The 26192-nt window shown below is 37.0% G+C and overlaps 1 protein-coding gene across 4 annotated transcripts in view; it reads right to left on the reverse strand.

The window, feature by feature from the left end:
• Positions 1-26192, reverse strand: part of CDKAL1 (CDK5 regulatory subunit associated protein 1 like 1) — a 390780-nt gene that overhangs the window by 119011 nt on the left and 245577 nt on the right. For all 4 annotated transcript variants that reach the window (XM_021389320.1, XM_021389318.1, XM_021389319.1 and 1 more), the window contains one exon: positions 10081-10226. In XM_021389320.1, coding sequence (XP_021244995.1) covers positions 10081-10226 — 146 coding nt within the window. The remainder of the gene's footprint in view (positions 1-10080; positions 10227-26192) is intronic.

The following is a 26192-nucleotide window of genomic DNA, read 5'->3' on the forward strand; positions in this document are numbered from 1 at the left end:
CTTGGAGCAGCCCCTACAGATGCTACATTATAAAACAACAATAGAAAATCTCCAGTTGTTACTGATTAATAAACATAATCATATTTTCAAAGCACATTTAATTAAATCAATGAAATGATTTTTTGTTCTAAAGAATTAGCTGTTTTTTTTTTCCACGGGAAAAATGTTTATTTTCATTATTAATGAAAACATGAAAAGATTATCTCACTTAATGTGGTCATTACTGTACTTCACTTTAATACTGTAAAGTAAAAGACGTATTTTGGGAAAAAGTGTTAAAAGGCTGATTTCAGTTTCTGCTACTCTCAAAATACTTCAAATAATTCTGCATTCTGTAAAAAGTATGATCTTAGTCAATAGCAAAAAATCATGTTGTGAGTCATTATCATGTAACTCCACTGAATATTTAAGTTGGAAACCAATCATGAATGCAAGTCTTAACACAATCATCAGTCCAACCCTGTATCAAATTTGACAACATAAAAACCAGACACTCAGACATTCTCTTTTTACAGCCCTCTGAAATACTCTCGTAAGGCATTAATTATCCTGTTCACCAAAAGTATAAAGCAGGTTACGACAAATGGCAACAAAGAGTTCTTTCTACAGACAGGACACACAGTGTTATAAACCTGTAGTGACCTGGAAGGGCTAAAATTACACGATTTGTTAAAACTTTTATTTATTGTGTTCACTGGATTTTGAATTAAGGAAGAGAACCTTACACACGTAGCTTATGTTCAACATTTTATGTACCTCTTTATTTCTTATTTTTATTGTGAAGATGTAGTTCTGAAACTGCTTCAATCTGTAGAAATTGCTTTATGCCCATAATTCCTTCTTTCCACCCCATCACTGCTGATACACAGCCATCCCACTCCAAGTTACAGCTTAAATCTAATACACATAGAAGCTGGTACAACACTATTTAGTGAGTAAGCATACCTCTTCTCATTTTTAGAGCAGAAGCTTTTCATAGGGCATTGATTCAAATCTCATGGGGTTAGCAATGTCCAAAAGTTGTTAGCCCAGAGCTGGCTGCAAGTCTGTATAGAAGGGCTATCTCACCACAGAAGCAATCACAGCTCTTCCAAGGCCAAGTAGCGAGGCATCTGGACACAGCAAGCCAGAAGACAATTAATTTCTATGTCCCTTAGGTTTTGCCAATAAATAATTTCTCCTGATTTAAGAAGAAATGGAGACAGTCTGGCTTCATATTCCCCCATGCATAAGATATTTGGATACAGTAACCTATTTTCCAGCTTAAACTTGTGCCTGAATCACATTTTTCTGGTAAATGGATTAAGATGAATGTACATCATTCCTTGTCTGTTTACATACTGCCATATTTGCAATGTTGTCTTCCTGTTATACGGTCATCTAATAGCTGCATTGTGGCAATCTCTACTACTAAAAAAAATGAGAGATCTTCATCAAGATGAAAAGCAAAATACACAGGTGAAAAAATTTCAAGTGCAAAAGATAAATAATTCAGTTGTAAAAAAATATATCTTCATTTGCTCTAGCCACTACTTTATGCACAAACCTCTTAAAATGTTTGTGATTACTCTGCCATGCAATAACGAGTTTATAACTATAAATTTATCCTCTTTATAAAGAGATGACTCAAACTCATAAGTAGTACATGGAATTTATAGATCAATATAAGATGCACGTGAAAAAAAACAACTGAGCTTTCCCCTAGGTAATCTCTTATCACAGACCACAGATGAATGCATACAGAAAACTTTCCCACAGAAGAACAGTTGTGTCTTTTGAATGCAACCATGTTTTAATTGTAGAACTACACTTCTGAAGAGATTTAAAAAGTTTTGCATATTTACACCTTCTAGTTTTCTTTGTTTAAGCAATTTAGGGCCCAGAAAATAACCTTTAAAGGTATTCACCAGCTGCTATTTCCTCAATGATTCTTTCAAATGCTGGAAGCAACGAGAAATGAGTGTAAATTCAGTCAGTATTTATCAGCTTGCCAACAACTTCATCAAAAATCCTTTTGTGCAATAGCATTCTATATGATCAAAATAACATGGCTTACAAAATTCATTTATTACCTAATACTATGTCAAATATCAAAATGTACACATGCAAATCAACAAATATTTTTCGTGTATCAGTGTATTTAATGCCATCATCTGAATTTGAACATCTGAACACTCTAAGGTGTACGCATGATGCATCCTGGATCTATATATGTACTAATATGCTAACACAACAAATACTTAAGTATCTTAATGTACATTTGGATATGCTTAAAATCGCAAGAGCATATTAAAACCGAGACTTAACCAATGAATCAAATTAATGGTATTAAGCAAACATGAATTGAAATCATTATTTCAAAAACAAATTAGACCTTTCCATTTTCTTTTGCTTCTGATCCTGATGTTGAAATGCAACTACAATATTTATGCAGAAAAAAAAAAACCAAGAAGTGCTTTCATGTTTTGTTTTAAAATACTAGGGTAATAATAGTATCACAATAATTAAACCATTTAAAAACCATAAAATGTTAAATAGATGTTTTAAGAATACTGATTTCCAATACCGAGTGGTTCTTACAATTCCTTCATTTTAACATCACTACAGATGTTACAACACTACTTCCAAAGAACAACACTCACATGCCCTCAAGGGATGGAAGAAAAAGAAAATAGATACCATCTTGTTAGACTTTAGAAACTGGGAATTCAATGCACATTACTTATTCCTATTCTATGAATATTCCAATTTGGATTTTGCAGAAGAAAACTGCAAATAAGTTTAAATTATGGCAATAAAAAGCTTGCCTTTTATATTAATTAAAATCTAGCATAAAAATACTAGACAGACTTTACTCCCAACTCATCTTGTCGGTACAAGACTAAGTAAAAATGTAAGTAACAGTTTTATGAGAACATTCATCTAATTTCAGAGAACCCATTACATTGTTATTTCCATACTCTTTAGAGTAAATAGCATCCTATTTAATAAGACAGAAAATAGTGCCTCTAGGAGGGAGTCACTTTACAGTCACACTATTTCAAGGCAAATGGCTTTTGTTACTGTTTACGATTCTAAGAAAAAAACCTTAATTTCTAGTGATCACTGTCATTAAAACTTTTCTATGCCATATACATTTTCAAAGACTTCTCTCAAGCTATAATTAACTTAGAAAAAGAAGGGTTTTTTTCAGCCACACAGCCAGATTAATATAATAATTTCCTTATTTATATATGCATGTAAGAAGCTGAAGACTGTAAAGTGAACTTGAAATACATTTATGTTGTTCAATAAAGCTGAGCTACAGTTAACCCAAAGATTTCTTTCCCCCTGATGTGCCTATAATAAAGTTTTAATGTAACAAACAGAATACACCTAAAGCAAGCTCCATGTTATCCCAGTTTGAGCAGCAAGTCCAGCAAATGATGTTTTCCTTCAGCAGGGTCACAGAAAGAGTCCAATAGTCACAATTTACAAGGCATATGAGAACCAGAAGCGAAACAAGAACCACGCACTTCCAGCAGCTGCACTCCTGGCATATAAACAACAGAATAACTAAGAGCCTACAACCCAGAAACCTCCAATATCCTCGATAGATTTGGCAAGAAAAATGATGCTAGAAATTGGCAATTAGCAATTTATAAAGAGGCAAGAGGTATAATCAAACTGTGGCAGCAAGAGCTCTAGCAGTCTCTCTCTCTGAGTTGGCTGAAAACTGATTAAACAATATAAAGAACAGTGAAGATAAAAGATACATAAGAGGCCAATACTTGTAAGCAACCTTCCTTTCTCCCCCTCCAGAAAACACCCTCAGTATGTTTCTTTGCTAGAAAATCGATGTAGCAGCAATTCATAAGGAAAAGGCAAAGAACTGATGTACAAGCCAAAACTGAAGGACAGCCTTCCTGAATAATAGAATCATTTTAGTTGGAAAAGACCTTTAAGATCATCAAGTTCAACTGTTAATCTAGCACTGCTGAGTGCACCACTAAACTATGTCCCTAAGTACTACATCCAAATGTTTCTTAAATACCTCCAGGGATATAACTCCACCACTTCCTTGGGCAGCCTGTTCCAGTGCTTAACCAAATCTTACATGAATAAATCCTTCTTAGTACTGAATTTAAATCTTCACTGGTGCACTTTGAGACCATTGCCTCACATTCTAACACTTGTCACCTGAGAAAGGAGACCAACACTCTCCGCACTGCAGCCTCCTGTCCTGTAGTTGTAGAGAGTGGTGAGGCCTTCCCTCAACCTCCTCTTCTCCAGACAGCTCTAGTTCCCTCAGTCACTCCTCGTAAGTCTTGTTTTCTCATCTCTTCCCCAGCTTCACTGCTCTTCTCTGAACACATTCCAGCAACTCGATCTCCTTTTTGTAGTGAGGGGCCCAAAACTGAACACAGTACTTTAAGTAAAGCCACACCAGTGCTGAGCAGTGGGGGACGATCACCTCTCTAGTCCTACTGACTACACTGTTTCTGGTACAAGGATGGCGTTGCCTTCTTGGCAACCTGTCAAGCTCATGTTCAGCCAGCTACTGACCCGTACCCCAGGCCCTTTTCTGCAGGGTAGCTTTCCAGTCACTCTTCCCCAAGCCTGAAGCATTGCATGGGGTTCTTGTGACCTAACTGCAGAACCCAGCATTTAGCCTTGTTGAACCTCACAAAGCTGGCACTGACCCATCAATCCAGATTCCTTTGTAGAGCTTCCTACTGCCTAACTCCCACCTAACTTAGTGTCATCTGCAAAACTTGAGGGGACACTCAATCCCTCATCTAGATCATTTATAAAGATATTAAAGATAACTGGCCCCAGTATTGAGCCATGGGAGACACCACTTGTGACTGTCCTCCAACTGGATTTAACTGTATTGACTACAGCTCTTTGCACCCAGCCACTCAGCCACTTTTTTAACTAGCTAAGCATATGCCTGTACAAGCCATGAGCAGCCAGTTTCTCCAGAAGAATGCCGTACAAAACAGTGTCAAGAGCTTTAGTGAAGTCTAGTTAGACAAACAACCACAGCCTTTCCCCCACCCACTGAGTAGGTCACCTTGTCACAGAAGGAGATCAGGTTAGTCAAGCAGAACTTGCCTTTCATAAACCTACGCTGACTAGGCCTGACTATTTGCTTGTCCCATGTGTGCTGCGTGACAGCACTCAAGATGATCTGCTCCATAACCTTCCCGGGCACCAGACTGACAGGACTGTAGGTTCCTGGTCCTCCTTCCAGAGCTTCTTGTAGATGGCTATCACATTAGCAAGTCTCCAGCTGCCTGGTTAACCACTCAGTTGACCAAGTCTGCTGATAAATGACAGAAAGCAGCTTAGCAAGCACTTCTACCAGCTCCCTCAGTACCCTCAGGTGGATCCCATCCTTCACTGACTAATGTTCACCTCTTCCCAGTCAGTGGCTACCACTGCAGTGAAACTGAGGAAAGTCAGGGCAGGTCAAATGAAAAATGAGATAGTCGCTGTTGAATCCTCTAAGGTTGTTAAAAACAAAATTAAGAGGTGGGCTAGAAAGCTGCTGAAGCTACCATTCATTGGCTTAGCTCCTTGTAAGGAAACATGGAAGCAGGCAGCCTTCCTGAACACAGCTGTCTCCAAGTACCAGGTAACAACTTCTCTCATGCTGGACAGTAAATTCAGTTCCTTCAGACGTTCAACAAAAATCCATTATTTGCCAGACAGCTAAGATTTTAGTTTACATATAAGTGATCAATCTACTTCCAAATTTTCAATTTGTTTTCCATGGCATTCATTTACTATTGCTCATAACTGGGCACCAACATATCCTGAAAAATCAATTTTTCATTACCATTAAAAGTAACTGAGACTAGGACAGGCTTGCTAGTAGTCCTCTGAATCTAATGGAGTAGAAAGTGCAAAAAAGAAGAGAATGCTCAGCTGGAAAGGGCCTTGACTCTCCCCTCCGGCAGCCCAAGTTTGCTGGCTTTCTGATCACATTGGAAAGAGCAGCTATTTCCAGTATGAATTATGAGACAATCTCAAGTGGACGGAAATGCAATATTAATTGTTAATGCCTGCTGCTATCTCAGAACATATACATGAAAAAGACTGCAACGCTAAAAGCTTTTCCTCAGTTTCTTGCTACTTCTTGAAATAAAGATCTAGCATTTCACCCTGCCTCTCAATTTTCATACCTTTTTTACCCACCCTCTCCAAACCTTTCATTTGTCTGGATTTTGCTTTTACTGTTCTGTTGTCTTATGTCTACAAATGGTCAATGATAGGGAAAGATTAATAAAGGCTTTGATCAATATTGCAATTGCTTTATAAACCAGAAAGGTAAGAAAATGCAAGAAGGTCAATAACAGCAAATAAGAAATTTGAAAACAAATTACTAGGTTATGGATTTTTAATGGGTATATATTCATATTGTCTCTGAATATTAAAGTAATTAGAGAATATGACATTTAGGTTCTTTAAAATATATTCCAATTGTTTGCTTTTATAAGCAAAAGTAAATTTCACAGGATTAAGTTTCAGAACTGAGATAATTAAAGCAGTCTTGCTTTTTGTAACTGAAAAAATCATCTTTCAGAAATTCAACTTATGACAAATCTTTAAAGTTGAGACCATTTGAAAAACAACACGCATTTTGAAACAATGAAAATCCAGTTAAAAGATTTTTTATATAAGACTAAGTTGGTCCCTGAATTAAATTTACCAAGCAGCAGCTTCTAAAAAAGCTTTTTTTTCCCACCATGTTTTGCAAATATATTGAAATTAATATATCATCCAAATTAGCATCTCCTCCATATCAGCCAATTTTGAGAATAGCCCCTCCACAGGTACTGACCAGAAAATACATGGGAATACTGCAAGGACCCTCAAAGTAAAAGTTGTAAAGGACTACCTGCTGAATTATTCAGCACATCCTCCTTTCTCTTACATCCATGCTCTCCAGAATAGTTGACAAATGATACTTTCATAAGTACGATATATATGCATGTTATATCAGTAGATGAGCTACTGACTTATGAACTACCCAACAACGTTTTCCTGAATGCTAGAATTTGCAGAAATTTAAGTACAAAAAGCATGGCAAAATATATTTTAAATAAAGGTATTTCTAGGCACAGAATATGGTTTCTCAAGTTCAATTTTCAGCCTGGTGGGTTTGGGTTTCTAGTTTTATATTCTATACAATTTGTTATCGATCTATGTACTAAAAAAAATAAAAGTCACCTGGTTGGGTACAGGGGGTCTGAAAACAAGTATTGCATATAAAATGACTGCAGAAGAATACCAGTCTTTGCTTCCAAAGTACAATTCTAAGATTCTTGCCTGAAGAAAACCTCAAAGAAAAAGAAACCACAATGAAGTGAGGTCGAAAGTCACAATTTCAGAGTCTAGAATGTTCCATTCTTCTAAAAAAGAGAGTTTTAACAGAAAAATTGTTTTTGAGAACTCTAGCTTCTCTATATAGCATTCTGCACTTGGTGGGTTCTGAACAAATCCCCACCTTCAGAAGGAGATACCTCTGCAAATAAATCTTGGCCCTCCAGAGGAAGGAAAACACTGCAATTTTCAATGGGAGAAAGCGCCAGAGTTCTTCGTCTGATGGAGAAAAGATTCAGGAATCCCTGATGTCTTTGAGGTTCAAAAACCAGAGATTATATGGTTCATCTATTTCCTTCTTTCCTTCATTTTTAATTGCCATATTTCATGTTTATTTGCTTAGATATCTGAAATCAAGTTATTAAGCTCTTAACTGATAACCATGTTATTCCTCAGGGCGTGGCTTTATTTCTTCAGGAGGTCAGCCTGTAGAAGTACTGGTTTAATAGAGGTTTAAGGGAAGATACTATCAGGGTAGATGTCACATTTTAGAAACGAAGGTGCCATTTGGAGTCCATTGATAAGACCCTGTACATTTTGTGTAGGAAATTTCTAAGATGAATTTATGACCCTAGGAATAGGGAAAGGAGATATAGGTTGTCCTACTTCTATTTTCTTTTTCATTTTTGACAAATATCAGATGGAAATAATCCCTTTGGGCTATTAAAGTAGTACAAACACATATTTAATTTTAGCTACTTTGGCTGTAGGCTCTGGAGCTGTCTGCAGCAATGTTAAGTTCTGGCCATCTTTGTGCCGAGACATTTAGGGGAAAATCTATACAGAATTTAAGGCAGCTGGCTGCTGCCATAGGAGGAGAGACTACAAATGAAGACACTCTGCTCTTAAGCACAAAAGAAAAATGTATGCATTTTGCAGATGTGCACATGTTCAAATATCCAAAACATTTTCTCCTCCTTGCATAGGTTCCTCATCCTATCGCCATATGGCAAAAAGAAACTATCCATTTTAGTATTCAGAGTCTGTTTTCTAACAGGAACTACTAGATAATTTGGTAGTTTCCTAATGAGCAGGATAAATAAAGTTTACTATTATTCAAAAAATAAGACATCAAAACAATTATTTTTTCCTTGTAAAGTTTACTACAAAAAGCCTGTGGAAAAAGACATATGTCATAGATTTCTTTATATTCAATGACCAGCTGTTTTAAATTTGGATATTAAGTAATTCACTGTTTTCTGTGTGCAAGAGCAGAATGATATAATAAATTCCCATCTGCCCTAACATGTGCCAGCTATAATAGGTTATCGAAAATCCAGCTGCTATTACAATAATAGCTGCCAATGTTAGAACTACTGAAGAGAATAATGAATCCGCTTCAAGTCAACTAAGACATAAACTGACAGATTTCTCACTTATGATGCGTGGGAATACAATACAGCTGTTAATTAAAAAGAAAATTGACCCAAAGCCACATGAAAATTAGTATCAAGAATCACGTGCATTGTTTAGGGTAGAAAATTAATGTTCAATAAGTATATAAAAATAATAAAGATAATAAATAGGGAACCCATATTTTCATGAGCAGCTCCATTTCAGTCACTCATCCTAAACCACAGATTGGCTTGGGTTGGAAGGGACCTCAAGCATCATCAAGTTCCAGCCCCACTGCCACAGGCAGGGTTGCCAGCATAGTACATCAAGTACTAGATGAGGTTGCCCAGGGCGTCATCCAGGCTGGCCTTAAACACCTTCAGGGATAGAGGATGTACAGAAAACATCCTATGTATATTTATATAAATGTACAGGAACATCCTATAATTACACAAAGTTTGCAAAATAGACTATTCCATTGTGACATGTAAGAAATAAAAGCAATCTACAATTCCCATACAGCTCTTGCATGACATACTTTACATAACTAGACTGCTGGATTTTTCAATGATCATGAAAAATTGATTATGATTATGAGATAACAATTATGTTATGTACAAGGACTTTAATGCAATTTTAGATTCAAAGGTACAGCTTTCCCCCTTAATTAATTAAAATAAACACACACAAACTAAGACTGAAAGAGTAGCTAAACACATGGTTCTAAGACCCTTGCAGGTAAATGTAACTCTTGTCTTCAGGTTGGCATAAGTACATTATTATACACACTTACTTCTCTAAAATAATTGTTCTTAAGGAAGATGATTTTTAAATCATCCCATAAATCATCAATCCCATAAGCAACATGAGAGTATTACTATACTGATGTAAATGCACACCAGGTAAAGGATGTAAAATATTTATTTAAAAACAAAAAACACTATATCATATTAGCTGGAGTTGGATCATCTCCAGTACACAAAGCAGACAATGCCTAAAAGCCACATTAAATAAGACTTCAATAATTTTAACTTCAAGCACTCCATACGTAGTACATGAAGAACAATTAAAAAAAATCTAAGAATGTATTATTTGAAAAAGATTAGAACTACATTGACAAATTAAAAACATTCCATGCAGAGATTTAAGATTCTTAAGTGAAGGGGCAAACCACATAAAGGGGCTCACGAAAAAATCAGACTTCGAAGCTTAAAGAAGCTCATTTTTTTCATACCTCAGTAAAGAAGTTGCAAGTAATTGTGTTTTCAGCCACATGTTCCAGATGTTGCAAAAAAAAAAAAAAAACCCACCATCACTACCAAAAAACAACCACCCCAAACTACTGTTATTTTCCTGAGATATTAACAGACTTACTTTTCTTTAAGGAAATCCACTACTCGTCTGAAGTCCGCCACGCAGTATTCTCTTTTCATGTCCATGAGCACACTGTCAGAGGCTGACTGGACTGGTATGTGCAGAAAAGCATACACTCTTGGATGATTAAGAATCTTTGCCATTTCCTAATTGTTATTCAAAAAGAAAGAAAAAAAAAGCTTTCAAGTATTCTGAAACTAATATATAAATCTTCACATTCATGTGTGGTAAATATCAGCAGTAACACTTCTAAAACCTAAACAACACTAAGTTGCAGTGGCCCAGCTGGAAAAAGTAGGGACAGGTGAAAACATACGGAAGCAATTTTGTTTTAAAAGAAAGAAGAAAGCTATAGGATTGTATTTCCTTTGAGATAGGCCTGACATTCCCTAAGTGGTATGGGTTATTCATTTAAGAGAAAACTTTAGAAGAAAATTGTTTCGAAAGTCAGTGCTTTCAGACAGGGGCTGTTCTCAATTTCAGAAGATTGCAAGATTTAACTGCTTTCTTGTCAGAGTCAAAAGAGTTCTCACATACCAATACCTGAATGTCTCTAATTGGAGTACTCTTAGAGCTGGCAATTTGCTAATTGAAGTACATCTGATCATTTGCAAGTCTGCTCCAAAACTACTCTGAAATCTCTCAACTGTGTTATTACAGATGTGGGAATTAAAAGCACTTGGGTATAGAATGGATAGAACTCATCAAGGGGCTGCTAAAAGCAAAGGAATGGCTTGAAGAGAGGCAGGGGATGTTATACATCATGTACAAAATGACAAATAGAAAACAAAGGTAAAAGAATATGCCAACAAACCTTGAAACCAAACCCAAACCTAACCCCAGACTGACAACTGGTGTGGTGACAGAACATTAGATGGGGAACTGAATGCTGCAGTAACGTTTCTTTCATTTTTACTATTTACACAATGAAGGACATCAAGCCTCGCAAGAAAGTTTAAATATTTTAAAAACTGAGACAGAACAGCATCTAGATAGTGAGCAATGTTGTAAAATATAGCCTGTTAATCTTCACCCGGCAAAAAGCAAGTGAAGTTGGACAAAAAAACCCAACATACTATGCACACAACTAAGAAGCAAGCTTTCACTGAAGTTTTTCACTTTCTTCTCGTGCAGTAAGTATGCAGGATGCAGCCTGGGGTCAAGCCCTGCATTGCCTGCTCACATGCCACGTGTGTACAGCATGCTCCAGCCAGGCTCACTCAGACCATTTCTCCTTTCTTTGACAGCACAGATGTTCTGTTTGATAACAAATACTGCTGCCAGGTTTAGTTGTTAAGTTGCAAGTATTTACAAATTCTTTCCAGGTCATTAATCAGCAATACTGCCATGCATCTAGACTTTCCCTCAGTAATGATATAAGGTTAGCCTAAATTGTTCAAAGAGAAGGTAAGCACCCTTGTGTCTTTTCTCCTTCAGGTACCTACCTCTTAAAAGCAATGATTTTTAGAGCATAAACAACTCCTCTCTCAACACATACCTTTCACTTGCCAAACACAGGCGGACAAAACCTAAAAACTCTCATCACTTTCAGAAAGCTGTTTTGAGGGTTTCTGTTTAAGATCCTATTACAGAAGTGCTTATGAGAAGCGGTTGCATTATTTGGTGAAATACTTACTCTAACCCCAGATACATAAACTAAATATTGAAGTAAAACTTATATTGGTAATGGAGAGTGCATGATTTGATACAGAGCAAAGGTGTGTGCAGCTGGCTTTCAGTGGAAGCCACAGGCATAGAATAGGCCGCCGCGCATCCACACACATTTTACGCATCCATTTTAAGTGAGCCATTCTCTTTTGTCCTTAATATTAGACATTCAGCTAGAATACGTTGCTCAAATAAAACAGAACAGAACAAATTCTGTAAAATAATATCACAAAATGAGAAACTTTTTTCTTTTTGCTTATTTAAGCTTTAGAAAATTCCATGAAAGTTTATAAAAAGCTTTCTGCCAGTCATCTGTGTTTTTTTTTCCTTATCAGTAGTATGTTTCTAAAACACCAGAAATAGCAGGACTGGAATCAAGTTATATATCACACTTCTACTGCTGACTCTTACTTCAAAACACTTCACTTGATCTTCAAAAACACATTTAAGATATAAGAAAACAATGGAATTCAAATTTTCATAATTTGTTTCTAAATCTGCTAAGTACATAAAAGTAACTCTACAACGTAGAATTAATTCTCACTCCTCTCAAATTTGGCATCCTCTGAGTAACAGCCTCTCCATTACGCAATTCACTTCATGAATTCTTTTTGAAAATAATCAACTACTTCTTAGGATTTCTAGCTACAAAAGCATTATTTTATCTCAGCTTGTGAAAGGTTGAGGACCATCTGATAGGAAAGCAATGGATTTCTATTCCAAACAAGATTTGGGAATATTATGTTTAAAAAATCTAAGAATTTGTTCTTTTCCCTCTTGTTCCTCTGCATTCAAACCGAACAACACATTTTTAATTTTCTTTTTTTAACCTTAAAACACAGATTGCTTTTCTCTACAATAGAAGCAGCTTTTATGTTGCTGCAAAACTAGCAACATACTGGAGGACAGAAGGAAGTAAAAGAGCATAAATAACTTGGATTTACCTATGTTATAGATATCGTAAATAGTAAAGAATGAGAAACTATCTTGTCTTACCACACACTTCATTTTGTTTTTTTTTGAAGTCAGAAATGAGGAATTTCTCTACGTGTTTTTTAAAAAAGTGCCCCAATTCACTTTCTTCCTCTCTTCTTTGCCTTAAAAAAGTTAAAATTTTGCTGCAAATTATGAAAAGTGAAGAATAAATTCTGAAAATGAAAGCACGCTCTCCTATCCAGAGAACAGGTTGGGGAACAACCCCAACCCACTATTTGCTTGTCTTACAAGAACTTGCACAAACTTGATCCTGATGGTCTCACATTTGATCTAGTTTAGTGTTATGTGCCAAGAGAGAACTTCAAGTAACACTTCCTGTAAAAGTTAAACCAATATGCATTCAATAGTCATACTTAAATGCAACTCTAGCCAAAACTACTTCTTTTAGTTTTCTCCCATTAAAAGATAATCATATAGCTTCTGCAAGTCTTGCAATTACTGTTGTATGTATCTTGCAGGATTAAGACTGCTTTCATTGAAAATCATTTCACTTGGTTCTGTACTAATGTCCAGGACACAAAACGTCCAGAATTAATAATGGAAAAATTCAGCAGTAACTCCAAGTCCCTGTATGCATCAAAAATGTAAAAATCCTAAAGGTAAAACTGCCAGGATGTTCACTTATGCACTAAGTGAAATTACTGACAATACTACTGCATTGTTTTGTTTTAGAAAGATGCACATTTGTTCCTTATGATCAAAGAAAACACATAATTTAGAAAGAAAATTGCCTGTCCTATGTATCAGAACTACATGTACAATACATGCTACATACAGGAGGCCTCATACAGTCTAGTTACTGTGGCCACAGGTTTTAAGCACATTCTGGATCACAAAGCTTTTTGTACACAACAGGAGACTTCAAATGTCTTCCTATTGCACCTACAGCTACACAGCATATGCTACAAGTACTTTAAGCAATGAAGTTCTATTGAGTATGTTCCTGTATTTTCAGGCACAGACCTGAGTTAAAGGCCCCACTGATAAACTGGTTTTCCAAGAGCATAACTATTAACTTGGTAGATTCAACAGTATCAGCAATTAGTACAAACTGAACAGACAAAAGACAGAAATACCTGATGAGACACTGTGCACTTCTCATTTGCTTTCTAAGTACTACTAGTGCTTGTTCTTCAACTTACCGGTTGCAACCAGAAGTTCAGAATGAGCAGTCTGAGACATTTGAATAAACTAATCTTTCAAATTTCTTAAGTGCTCAGTTATAAATGAAACATTGTACCCTGAAATTGTAAGGTAAGATCATTCTAGTCTTACTGTTTATCCTCCCTACACCTAAAATTACACTGAAGTAGTTTACAACAGAAGTATGATTAAATACAGTTGCATGTTGGACAGTCATACTCAGTGAATCCTGACAGATTTTCCCACACCACAGATTACACACAGAAGACTAGATTTTATCACTTAATAAAACTATTAGTTAATATCCCAGGGAGAGCTTGAAGGACATCATGTATAATTGCACTTTACAGTGTCTCAACATTCTACACTTAACATCTGTTTCCTGTTGTTATGCATACAGATTTTTCAAATAAAGTGTTTTGCATTACTAGATATAATTACATACTTCAACTAGTAGGAAAAAATGCAATATTTAATTTCATTTCCATCTGGAAATAATAAAGGAGAGACTTTTTGAAATCATAAGACTGTGAAAGAAAGTTTCTGTCTTTTATCATGACTGAAACAGCTGACTGCCTTGCCCTTCCCCCCCCCCCTCCCCCCATGGAATCTACTACTACCAACATGAAGAAGACATTTCACATAGGAAAAAAAAATAAAAAAGTATTGCAATTTATTTTAAGCTGACTTAACAAAAAGCAAAAGTTGTCTAGTTTTGGAATCTAACAATGTGTGTGAGAGATCCTCTGGGATACTGATCATGTAGGAAATAATTTTTTCCAGTTCTTAGCAGCTGGAGTACATCTGAACACAAGGCCAGAAAGGTTTTTATCTAGTCAGTGTATTTCATCCCACCATCTACAATACAAGAACTTAACCGCCTAACCAGGAAGTCAGTCTTGGTGTTTGTAATGACACCACACAGAACCACAGAGAATCAGAGCCAATAAATATAAATATCCCTGCATCTACATGTCACTTTCCTCCAAAGCAGGCAGAAATCCAGTGTTTGAATTCTGTCTCATGTTGAAGTTACAGTGATATGAGCAACTTGCTTTCTAGAGAACAAGTTTTGCCTCCTGCCAAAAGCAAAGTCCAGTGAAATGCTCATCCATATGGAAATGTGACAAAATGGCACTCCCTCAAAGCCTCTTTCCCTTGTGGCAGATGTTAGTCTGAGACACGTGATGAGGGCCCTCTGCTGGCAATTGCCATCCAGAAGACCAGTGGTGCCACCCCCAGCACAGCCTGGCCAAAAACCAAGTGACTGTGGTCCACTTCATAAATTCTCTACAGTGAAATCCAACAACAGACGTGATCTAGTGATAGAGGCGCGGCAATGACGACATTGACTGAGAATGGCAAGCCTGCAATGGTTTTGTTAAAATCTGAACAGGCAGCCCCTCATGCTTCCCTTTTCACTTCCAAAGAATGGGATTGTGAAAATCCAAGAACATACAGGATGTATGACACACCTCCCCAAGGACGCTGTTTGGAATGCAATGCCTCCCCCCGTAATGAAGGGACATAAGGAAGCTGGATCCTGAACAAGTTGAGTGGCAACCTCTGTCCCAGGTAATGATATGACATACACACCCACCCTAAACGTCCTGCTAGGATAAACGACTACTGCTTCACGCACGCAGCTCCAACTGATGTAACTTGAACCTTAATATCATATCTTTGGGTTGCAAGACAAAGAACAAAAATTTGTTTTGCTATACAGGAAAAACGCTGACAACATCACCAAACAAAGGATGGGTATCAGCTTAAGCCACCCTATGAAACTGATACAAACCAGGCTGCAAGCCATGACATGCTGATAGGGGAAGTGAGAGCCATTTGCTCTGCCCTATCTGTTCTCAGCTGTTCTTCTAGCTGTAGGATTTTTCTGCTGCTTCCAATCTCACAAAACAGACAACCCTACCTAGTTAAGCAATTCCCACCCCCTGTGATTAAGTATTAAGCCTAATATCTAAAAAACCAAACCAAGCCAAATCACATCCCTTCAAAAATTTGTCATATCTTCTTTTATTAAAAATCAGGTCAGGCTAAGAGGAGTTCTTGTGAAGAAGTGACATCCAGACAATAACATTAAGCAATGCTGTATTTCACAGACCAACACTCCAACTGAGGTTTGCTTAAAAGAAAGAACCTATTTGCAGAGGACCATTTTTGTATTTATCTGATAAAAACAGTAATTCCCAGTGTAGATAACTGAACCTAGGTCCCTGAAATACTCAATGATAAGAAAATTGGCATCCCTATCCCAATCTGCATTCCAGCATTAAAATGGGACTGACTTTACTTTGGGTTAAAATGAAGGCACATTTTCTACTTCACATAAGGCTTCCTATTACTCAGCTTCTCTGGAACTGGGAGCCCAAGCACAACACTAGCCTCCATACATGCGTCTCCAAAATTCAGCTGATCCAGTGAGACATTTGGCATTAACATCATAACACTCATTTCTTCAAAGTATGAGGACCTTCAGTTCCCACCTGAACTGATGCAAGTTGTGTGGTTGGAAACAAGCAGTAAATAAAAGGTTCTGTCTTTAAAAAGATGGCAACTCTTAAAGTCATCACTACAGTCACAGAGAGACTTGTGGTAACTTCAGAGTGCTGCATGTCCAGCTTCAGTAAATTGATTCACTTTAAGGTAAAATGTACATTTAATTAACTGCTGGAGCAATGGCTTAATGACTTATAACCAGCCAACCAAACAGTTAATGTTAATTCCTTGAGAAATGATTAATTCTGATCTGCAAGAAAATACATACCTTTTCCATTTCCGCCAAGGTGCTCTTTAATTTGTCATCGTTAAGCACTACACTAATGAAATATTTTATTCCTGAGGTAAATTAATATTCCTCTTTGCAATATACATTAGAAACACATGAAGAAGTTCCCTAACAAGGTGATTTATTGCAACAGCACAGTGCTGCTTTAAAGAACTTTCCATCTCAATCATATGTTATGCTGGCTAACAAAACCTTGGCAAATAGTTAAAATGTAAATAGAGGGGCACGTGCACAATAGGCAAATAGGACTACTGCACTAACTTTTTGTCTTCAGAAACCTGGATCAGTGACACGGATCACTAGTTTTATCCACACCACCTTGACAGACAAAAGAATTGATGGTTTCTGCTCAGAAGGGAGTCACCAAATGGATGGCACACCACATCATAGCTCCACTGCACTGTGACAGGTCATTATCAGAAGCTTCCCTGTTGTTTCCCTCTATTTAAAATGATCATGTATAATACCTCAAAAAGGACCTGCTTTAGTAGGCCACAGCATAAGGAAAATAGTGGAAGGTTATAATCAAAACCTGAACTTTTAGGCAACTACTATCAGCTTCTTTCTTCTGTAGATACCAAACTACTTGAGTTGAATTTCATGGCAAAATAGTATCAAATATGTAAAACCATAATGCCAAGGTTGATAGTGCAGAATTTAAGTTCTCCAGAAGCTCCCCCTCATTTAACATAACTAAACTAATTGAATTCAAAGACTGAGTAGAAGAGATTTTATAATTTCCTCAATTCAGAATGGCACAGAAACACAAAAACAATAGTCTCACGCAGTTTTATTCCAAGTTTCTAGAATACATTTCCTTTTCCTTGTTTTTAAGTTAAAGAATAATCACTTCAAAAAAATCAAACTTTTTTAAACCAAAGCCAAAGCCTAATACAGGAAGCAGTCTTACTGACAGTTATGCAGGTGATGTTGCAGAGCACAGTGAGTGTCACAATTCAACTATCAAAGAAAACAAAGGAGGTTGTTCATCTAAACTAAACAGAAGCTTATGGAACAGAGCATACTTGGTAGATCTTTACTTATTATAATACAAATAACTAGGAAAGTAAGATCCTATTTGGTTTTCAATGTAAGCACAAATACTAAAAGTAGATGGCACGATTTGCCGTGAGCTATATTTTTGACATCAACTTCTACCGCAATGCCCTAACATGCACAGTAACAGCCAAAATTCTCATTCCATACATATAATATCCGATCTTTGAACAAGCAGTTCCATTAATGGCAATCTTGATTTTCTGCTAGTAATCCACCTGAAACAAAACTCAGCTCCAAGGGTTAACTATGAAGTGACATTACAAGTAATTGACAGATAACCTGACTCAACGCAAAACAGAGTGGATCTGTCTGCATGTGAATATTCTTCATTTTTATGCTATCTAAAAAGGAAGAGAAACAGTCATATGAACAAATCTTACTTAATGTACAGCTAATACCCACAGCTTTAACTGGTCAAGCAAAGTGCTATTTAATGTTAACCCCTTTCACCAACATGAATTTTTATGCACAAATGATTAAATTCAGCAAAGCATTAGCAGGGTGCATAAAATATCCTGTTTTGATGGAGAATTGAATCTTGCATAAGTAAAGCAGTTCTTTCTGCTACATTTTTCAAAACATTTTTTTCCAGTATCGTTATGAAGAAGAGCTTCATTCCCACCACCAGAAACGCTCTTTCCTACATTACCCTTAAGCAAACTTTTATTGTTTATCAAAGTTCCCAATACAATATTTCATGAAGATTTTAAGAGCACTCAAGATTTACAAATACAACATAAAAACTTCAACAAGATTAAGATGGGTTCTTGTCTGACATTTATTAAGCCAAATCATTCTACCAGCTTACAACAAACACATCACCACTCATTTATTTCCATTAGAAGCTGCTGAGTCTGAGATCTTAAAACTTTAGATTAGACAAAATGGTGCAACCTGACTCAAAGTACAGCAGAGATTATTAATTCCTTTCTTAATCTCATAATAATCAAAAACACATTAATTCTGTGGTGAATTCATCACTGAAACAGTTACATTACACTGGGTTTTAAAAATTAATTTCAAGGAAATAGATTGTGTTTGGAAACCCCAAAGATAAAGAACACTCTGGAATACACAAGTTAAACAAAGATGTATGCACAGTCTCCATAAGACGAACAAGTATTTATCAATGTAACAAAGGAAACTGTAAGACAGCTTTTCTCCCCTCCTTTCTCAGAAGTCCAGATGCAACCACTCTCCTCCCCCTTCCCTTAATAGCTTGGATTTCTTTCAGTTTTACTGCCAGCAAGACAAACACAGTTTACATGTAGACAACCATGTAATTACAGCAAGGGACAGTTGCACGGTCCACCAACTACAAAACGCATGGCAATAAGAGGTCAGAGACTTAACTATTCATTTATTTAAATGTATGCCACAGTTTTCATTTTTCCTAGTCAAATCAATATATTTTAATTGGTGCTTTCAAAGGCAATAGTCTATGAAAATAACAAAAATACTAGAAACAAATACACACCCTACAGGCCTTTAATTCCTGAAATCATGATGTGCTTTTATTTGCTGATGAAGAATGTCTGTATATTGCTTCCTTTCAAAATGCATTTCTAATCAGCTTACACTTCATCTTTTTGAAAACTTCAGCTTACACAAAACACTCAAAAATGTTTAGTGCACCCTTGGAGGAAAAAAAAAAGAACAGTATGGAAAAAAAGAAAAAGGATTCAGTAATTTTACTGTAATACGTATCTATGTGCTGTGTCAGGGCACATTTGAGGAATCCATCTGTATGGTATCAGCTTCAATGAGGTTAAGGAACATAAACACTGAGCTGACATGAAAAATCAAAGCAAAAGAGCAAAGAAATACTGTTGCTACTCGTGGCACACTTGGCATTCCTTAAGCATCTGAAGACACTGCCACCATGCAGACTCCATCTCAATGGCTGGTGTATCACTAAATCATTCTGAATTAATAATGGAGATGAAGTCCACAGATGGCGTATGGTATACTTTGAGATAGACTCATTTTGACAGGTGACAAAGAAGACTACTCATCTCATTATGTGAAATTAAGCACTTATGGGAATGGCAGGTGTGAAGTGCCTCCTTTATGCAGATTTGGAAGCATCCCATCACTCACTGAAAGCACTGTAGTAAAATCATAGACAAATCTGGAAGCAGAGATGGCGTTAAATCTGCAAGGGAAGTAAGAAAAGACTGAGATGCAAGCCCCTGCCCTCTCAATCTGGATGATCCACATTCCCTCCTAATATGACCAGAATCTCAGATACTGAATCAGGAGATTAAGGGGAAAAAAACCAAAACAAAACAAAAAGGAAAACTGAAGTATTTGAAGTATAGGTGAGACAAAAATCAGTCTCTAGCACTACTTCACAAACATTAATTTCAACCAGCTATACATTTGGACTGTTTTTTTTGTTTTGTTTTGTTTTTTGTTTGTTACTTTTCAGGCTAACTCCCATTCACCTTTTATCTAATGCTACTATTTTAAGAGATTTTTCCCAACCCTCTTGCTCCATCCGTCACTGTAGGTGGACATAAAACACTGCACTGTCTCACCAGAGTGTTAGTCAGTAACTCCATAACATGATCGTGGAATAAATGCCTGGAGGTTACTTCTGAAGTGGGCTGTACAACCTTATGCCAGTTTTGGTATGCACTGATACAAGAGGATGATAACATCTCCATCTGGCAGTCTGTGTACTTTAGCAGTAGCCCTGTGCAAATACATATGGCTTACAGTACACACAGGGTAACTCCACACCTGTGCAATCATTACAGGATTTGCTAGGACTATAAAGTAGTTCATAATACTATCATTTTAATTCAGTCTTTAAGTCTTTTAAAATCAAAACTCTTCCAAACTAAAACATATTTCCCTAACAAAAAGTCATGCCAACTTACTAAAATTTTCCACTACAAAGGTAAGATCCCAAGTTTTTCCTCCACATCAAGTGCCATCAACACATTAGATGAGGGAAGAACTGGAGCAGGGGGCAAATCTCAGAATCTTGGCTTGAGACCAAACTTAAAACAAGAAAGCTGTACGCTTCATGATGCCTACATCAATCAGATGGCTAAGATTGAGAGAGCACTCTGGGACACAAAACACTGTCTCCTTTGGCTGGCCAACGGAAGAAAATCAAAGATGTTCTCTGCAGCTCAACTGCAAACTCCACTAACTTCCTTGTCACTGCCTTAGAACCACAGGCAAAAGAAACTATGTTGGAGTCTCAGTCCCTATCATTTGTTTTAAACATAGCAAATTACCCTCCACGATACCAAGACATGTCACACGGAAGTCATAGTATCATTGGTCGTGTTTGCACTAATACTGTGGTTCAAAGCAGCCGTGAAATGCTGAAGTGAAATATCCAATAACTCCTTCCCAGCTATGGGTTTGTTCAGTCTACAGAGTGACTTTGAGGAGTACAGAGTGAACTCATTTCAGAGGAAAACAGAGCAATACAATAAATGTGCTTCAATCCCTCAGCAGGAAAAAAGGATTCGAATGAATGTACTCGCCATTTAAGGAGGTCTGAACCATATATATGTAGGGGCAAAAGTTTAGTCGAGGGGAATAGATTTATTTTGAAGTAAAAACTAAAAATGCATATAATGTAGATACAATGGCTTCTTTACAACATTCTTAAATTTCTTTTTCCGCTACTTCTTAATATAAATACAGCTGAACAAAACATCAGAGAAAAAAATTCTGTATAGATACTACCCAAGTAATGTCTACTCAAGTAATAAAGGAACTTTTTCTGATGATTTAACTCACTATGCATTCTATCAAAAAGTACTTAATATTTTGTGCAACTATAAAAAACTGCAAGGTTCCCAAAATTTTTTTCTTTGCAAACAACAAATTCTAACCAAATGCTGAATTTATCATTGGAAAATATGTGATTGATGCTCATCCCAAAACTGTCAGTGCTACACTCGTGCTTAACTATATAAGGAACCATTACCATCGTATTTACTGAATTGAAACCTAAAAGTACTAACTTGCATCAAAACATACCTTCACAAGTACAACAACAATTTTCATAAGATAAAGGAAAACATCTTGTCATTTCATGAAATGGCTAACATCTTCACGGACAGAGGTGTGCTTCCCTGACAGTAACTTCTGAAGGCACTGGGTATGCTCAGTATTTTAAACCATAGAATCACATAGAATCACCATGGTTGGAAAGGACCTCCAAGATCATCTAGTCTAACCATCCATCTACAATCAATATTTCCTCGCTAAACCATGACCCTTCATACAACATCTAAACATTTCTTGAACACCTCCAGGGATGGTGACTCAATCACCTCCGTGGGCAGCCCATTCCAGTGCCTGATCACTTTTTCAGAAAAGAAATTTTTTCAAATATCCAACCCGAACCTCCTCAGGTGCTACTTGAGGCCATTCCCTCTTGTCCTATCCCTAGTTATGCAGGAGAAGAGGTGGATACACCTTTTCTTGCCACAACCGCCCTTCAGGTAGTTGTAGTGAGTTATAAGGTCACCCCTGAGCCTCCTCTGAGGAGAGACTGAACAATCCCAGCTCCCTCAGCTGCTCCTCATCAGGCCTGTGCTCCAGACCCCTCACCAGCTTCATTGCCCTTCTCTGGACACACTCCATGGTTTCAGTGTCTTTCTTGCAGTGAGGGGCCCAAAACTGAACACAGTACTTGAGGCGCAGCCCCACCAGAGCTGAGTACAGAGGGATGATCATCTCATGTAAAAACTGAAATTGACTCCCAATCTTTAACAAACCTGAGTTTGAATGACCACAGACCCAGGCCCCCATATTTACCAAGCCCTCCGAATAAAGACAGCTCCTCTTCTGCTCTAACCCCACTGCTCCTAGCCTAGGCAAAGCTGTCCTCCTCTTCCTTCCCTCATGCCACCCTCCAGCATCAGCCAAAGAATCAGCAGAGCTGTTGGTAAGCAGCTCTTTGCAGACTGTCTACCAGATCCAGAGGCAGATGAAACACTCCTGGGATGAGTGAGTTGCATTTCTGTTCCTCTGCTTTTGTTTCCAGGGAACCTGTGAATGAGTGTGGGCACTACACTAATGAGTCAAGACTCACAGGGCCAAAGCCCAGCCACAAACCTGGGCATACAGTACTATGGAAACTCTGCCAACAGCTTCAGCAGATCTCTAATAATAACCCCAACAACTGTATGGTTTTCAGGTAGACAATATCTAAGAATATGTTTATGAAATAATATTCTTTTTTGGCATGGTGGTGGGAAATGATGAACCCATAGTCACTTTTTGACACCTGCAAATAAATTTCCATCTCTAAATAGCTTGCTTATCAAAAATAGCTGCTTAAGCAGCTTATCAAAAAGAAAACTAAGGATCTTTCATTGAAGGAGCATGCTATTCCAACTACCTCCAGAAAAATATAGTACGAAAAAATGCTATTATTTTAGTCAAAGGATACAAACCACTTTCTTGACAGACACCATGACACCACTTAATGTGTAGCTGAAGTCCCCCACATCTAGGTTCACAACATAAACAATATAAGCAGGGCATTTTTCAAAGGACCAAGATGTGAGGCAAGGCCAGCCAAAAAATCCCACTCAAAGTATCTCCCCACACCTTTAATTTTAAGGTACTAGAATAGTAAGTGCAACTTACGCTTCAGCTGCATATGAAGTGATACATTTTTAATTTGTAGTCTTCTATTCCCTCATCAGGAATAAAAGACTACAAGTTTGTTCACAGGAAAACTTCTTCCTTATTCACATTATCGTTGCCACTATTATACAATTAACTTTTTGTTTCTATTGCAGCTACGCCATCTACAACACTATATTAATCTACACATCTCTGTTCTTTTAATTTATCACCTTTCCCCATCCAGACAAGTGAAAGGCACAGGAACTCTAGTAGAAGAAACGTATGAATTCCAAGCACACATTTAAGTCAGTAACCCGACGCTTTCAATTGCCAGGGGTTAAGATCCATGGCTATTTGAAGAAGGGGATGGCTATTTATAGAAAGGAAATAGCTACATGTGAAGTATCTTAAAGTTGACATTCAAGTAAAAAAAAAAATGCAGTTCTAATGACAATGGAGTTCATGCAATATTACAAATAAACATTTAAAAATGTACATAAAGTCTTTGAAAACTGATAGTTTTAAAACACTTAAGACCCAGACTGTTATCGGACAAAATAAATGTTACACAAACTTTGATAGTTTTGGAGGTTACAAGAATAATAGAGACAAAGTTGGAAAAACATCTAACTGTCCGTTAAGATTCATTAAATTTGGCATAAATTGCAAGGGAAGCAAAATTGTTGCTGTTAGGTTGCACCTCTATGGATGCGCAGTCCAGATCTGAAAATTAATTTATGCTTTTACATGACCGCTGCTGCTCTATGCCACTTACCAGACATGTTCTTTAATAAAGAGAAATAAACTCTTGAATAGCAGTTGCATATGTACAGTTGTGTGCAAATGCTACAAATTTCTCATTTCTAAAGAAGATGCATAGGACTGGAACAACTGTTTCCCTTTTATTGGATACACATAATAAGTACATTTTCCCACATAATTTTTTTTTCTCAGAAAGCCAAGCACTACCCTAGTTAGCAACATGCCATCTAACAAAATAAATTAAATCAAATGCAGCACCTTTTAAGAACAGTTAATGGAAGATGTTTACAACCCATAAAATAGCTTGATAGCTTTCTTAGGAGATAACAGAGCTACATCTGGGTTTTATCCTAATCAACTGACACGAAGGCTAATGAACTTCTCATTTAATTCTTTTGTTTTTTAAATAAATCATAGTCTTACTCTTTCCTCAACTGGAAACTTAAAAGCACATTCCCCATAAAAGGTTTATTTTGTCTGGTAAAAATGTATACAGGAGACTGCCCAACATTCCAGAGCGATCTTTCATAGATACAAGCTCAGAAAAGGGGAGTGGACAGAAAAGCAGAAGGTAAAACAAGTTTCACAAATTCAGTTTGACAAATTTTCAGAATTATTTCACTACATTGCAAGCTCCAGAATCCCTGAACTTACACTGAACACATAAATATGATTAAAACATTCTTCAAAAACACCATATAAACTGGAAATTGTATGTAATTGAAGAGGACAAGCAACAGCAGATGTTGCCATTGTACAAAAAAGTTAGTACTATGTACACACAACGCATGTTCTGCAAAGCAATGTTAAAGATGTACATTTTCAGTAGGTCTTTCTGAATCCCTTTTGATCCATCTGTCCTTTCCTAAATATAAATAAGATCAAAGAGAGTCCAAACTACTGCATTTTGTAGAAAAATGAGAAAACCAAAGATTAAAGATTGTAAATCAAATAATTCACAGATTTGTGAAATGCTCACATTAAGACAACTACTGACTAAAGGAATGTATCAGAGCTTCTCTGAAAGTAATGCCTCCTATTTTATTATGTTGGACCCCAATATCAGAGGCAGATGTTGGTGGTATGGCAGCAGAGGGTGAATATTCCTGATAATATTCTGTTACGTGTTGTTGCTGTGTGACAGATGGCAGCAGAGGGGAAGTCTGACAGAACAGCATCTGACATGGAAGTGCATATGAAGCAAAGAGGTACAGATGAATTCCTCCATGTGGAACACATTAGAGTCATTGACATTCATTGACACTTACTGAACGCTGATGGAGACCAAGCACTGGATGTGGGCGCAGTGAGGCAGTGGTGGTGCGTTTCAGCGGTGGTGACGGTGACAACAGGTCACCTCTGCTGGTGCAGACTGTTATGTACGCAGCATGCAAGCTCTTGCTCCAGGCAGGCAAAAATGCATAGCTAATGGTGGTGATTAGTGTTTTACAGCTGAGAATTTGCTATATCAAACAGTGTTACTGTATCTGATGTTGTTTCCATCAAAATAAACAGGAGGTATTACTTTCATAGCGACCTACGTAACACAACCTTCTGCCTTGCTCAGCTTTTATCAAAATTAAGATGAACATAGTGCCCCTTAGCTGGGGACGGCAGTTGTTTTAATCAGTTGCTGGAAATAAGAAAAGAAAATCCCTCTTAGAGTACTCACAAGTTGAGCAGCAAGGACAAATGCAGCAGTCTATACCAAAACACTTTTTATAACAGGAGTTAAAATGAAAACAAGGACAGTGAAAATTAATAGAAGCCTTGTTTGCTTTTGCATAAGATGCTTTTTGAAGAATGCAAAGCTGCACAACCAAAAAACTTTCTAAAGATTTTTAGTCAGTGTGCTTTTAAGGCTCTATCTAACTGAAGTGTACGTTAAGCTAAAGAATAAAAGAAGAGATGAGAAGTTTCTTGGAAGTTTTCTGCAGATAGCATTCTTTATCTTGCGAAGTGAAAAACTGCTTACTCCTACCAAGATAAGATTCCTTGCTTCAAAAGGGGAAAGTGCAGCATTACTATTATAGAAGAAGAGGAAGGAGTTAAGGCATTCTGTTGAAAGATG

The sequence above is a fragment of the Numida meleagris genome, chromosome 2, assembly GCF_002078875.1.
Source record: "Numida meleagris isolate 19003 breed g44 Domestic line chromosome 2, NumMel1.0, whole genome shotgun sequence".
In the NCBI taxonomy this organism is placed as follows: domain Eukaryota; kingdom Metazoa; phylum Chordata; class Aves; order Galliformes; family Numididae; genus Numida; species Numida meleagris.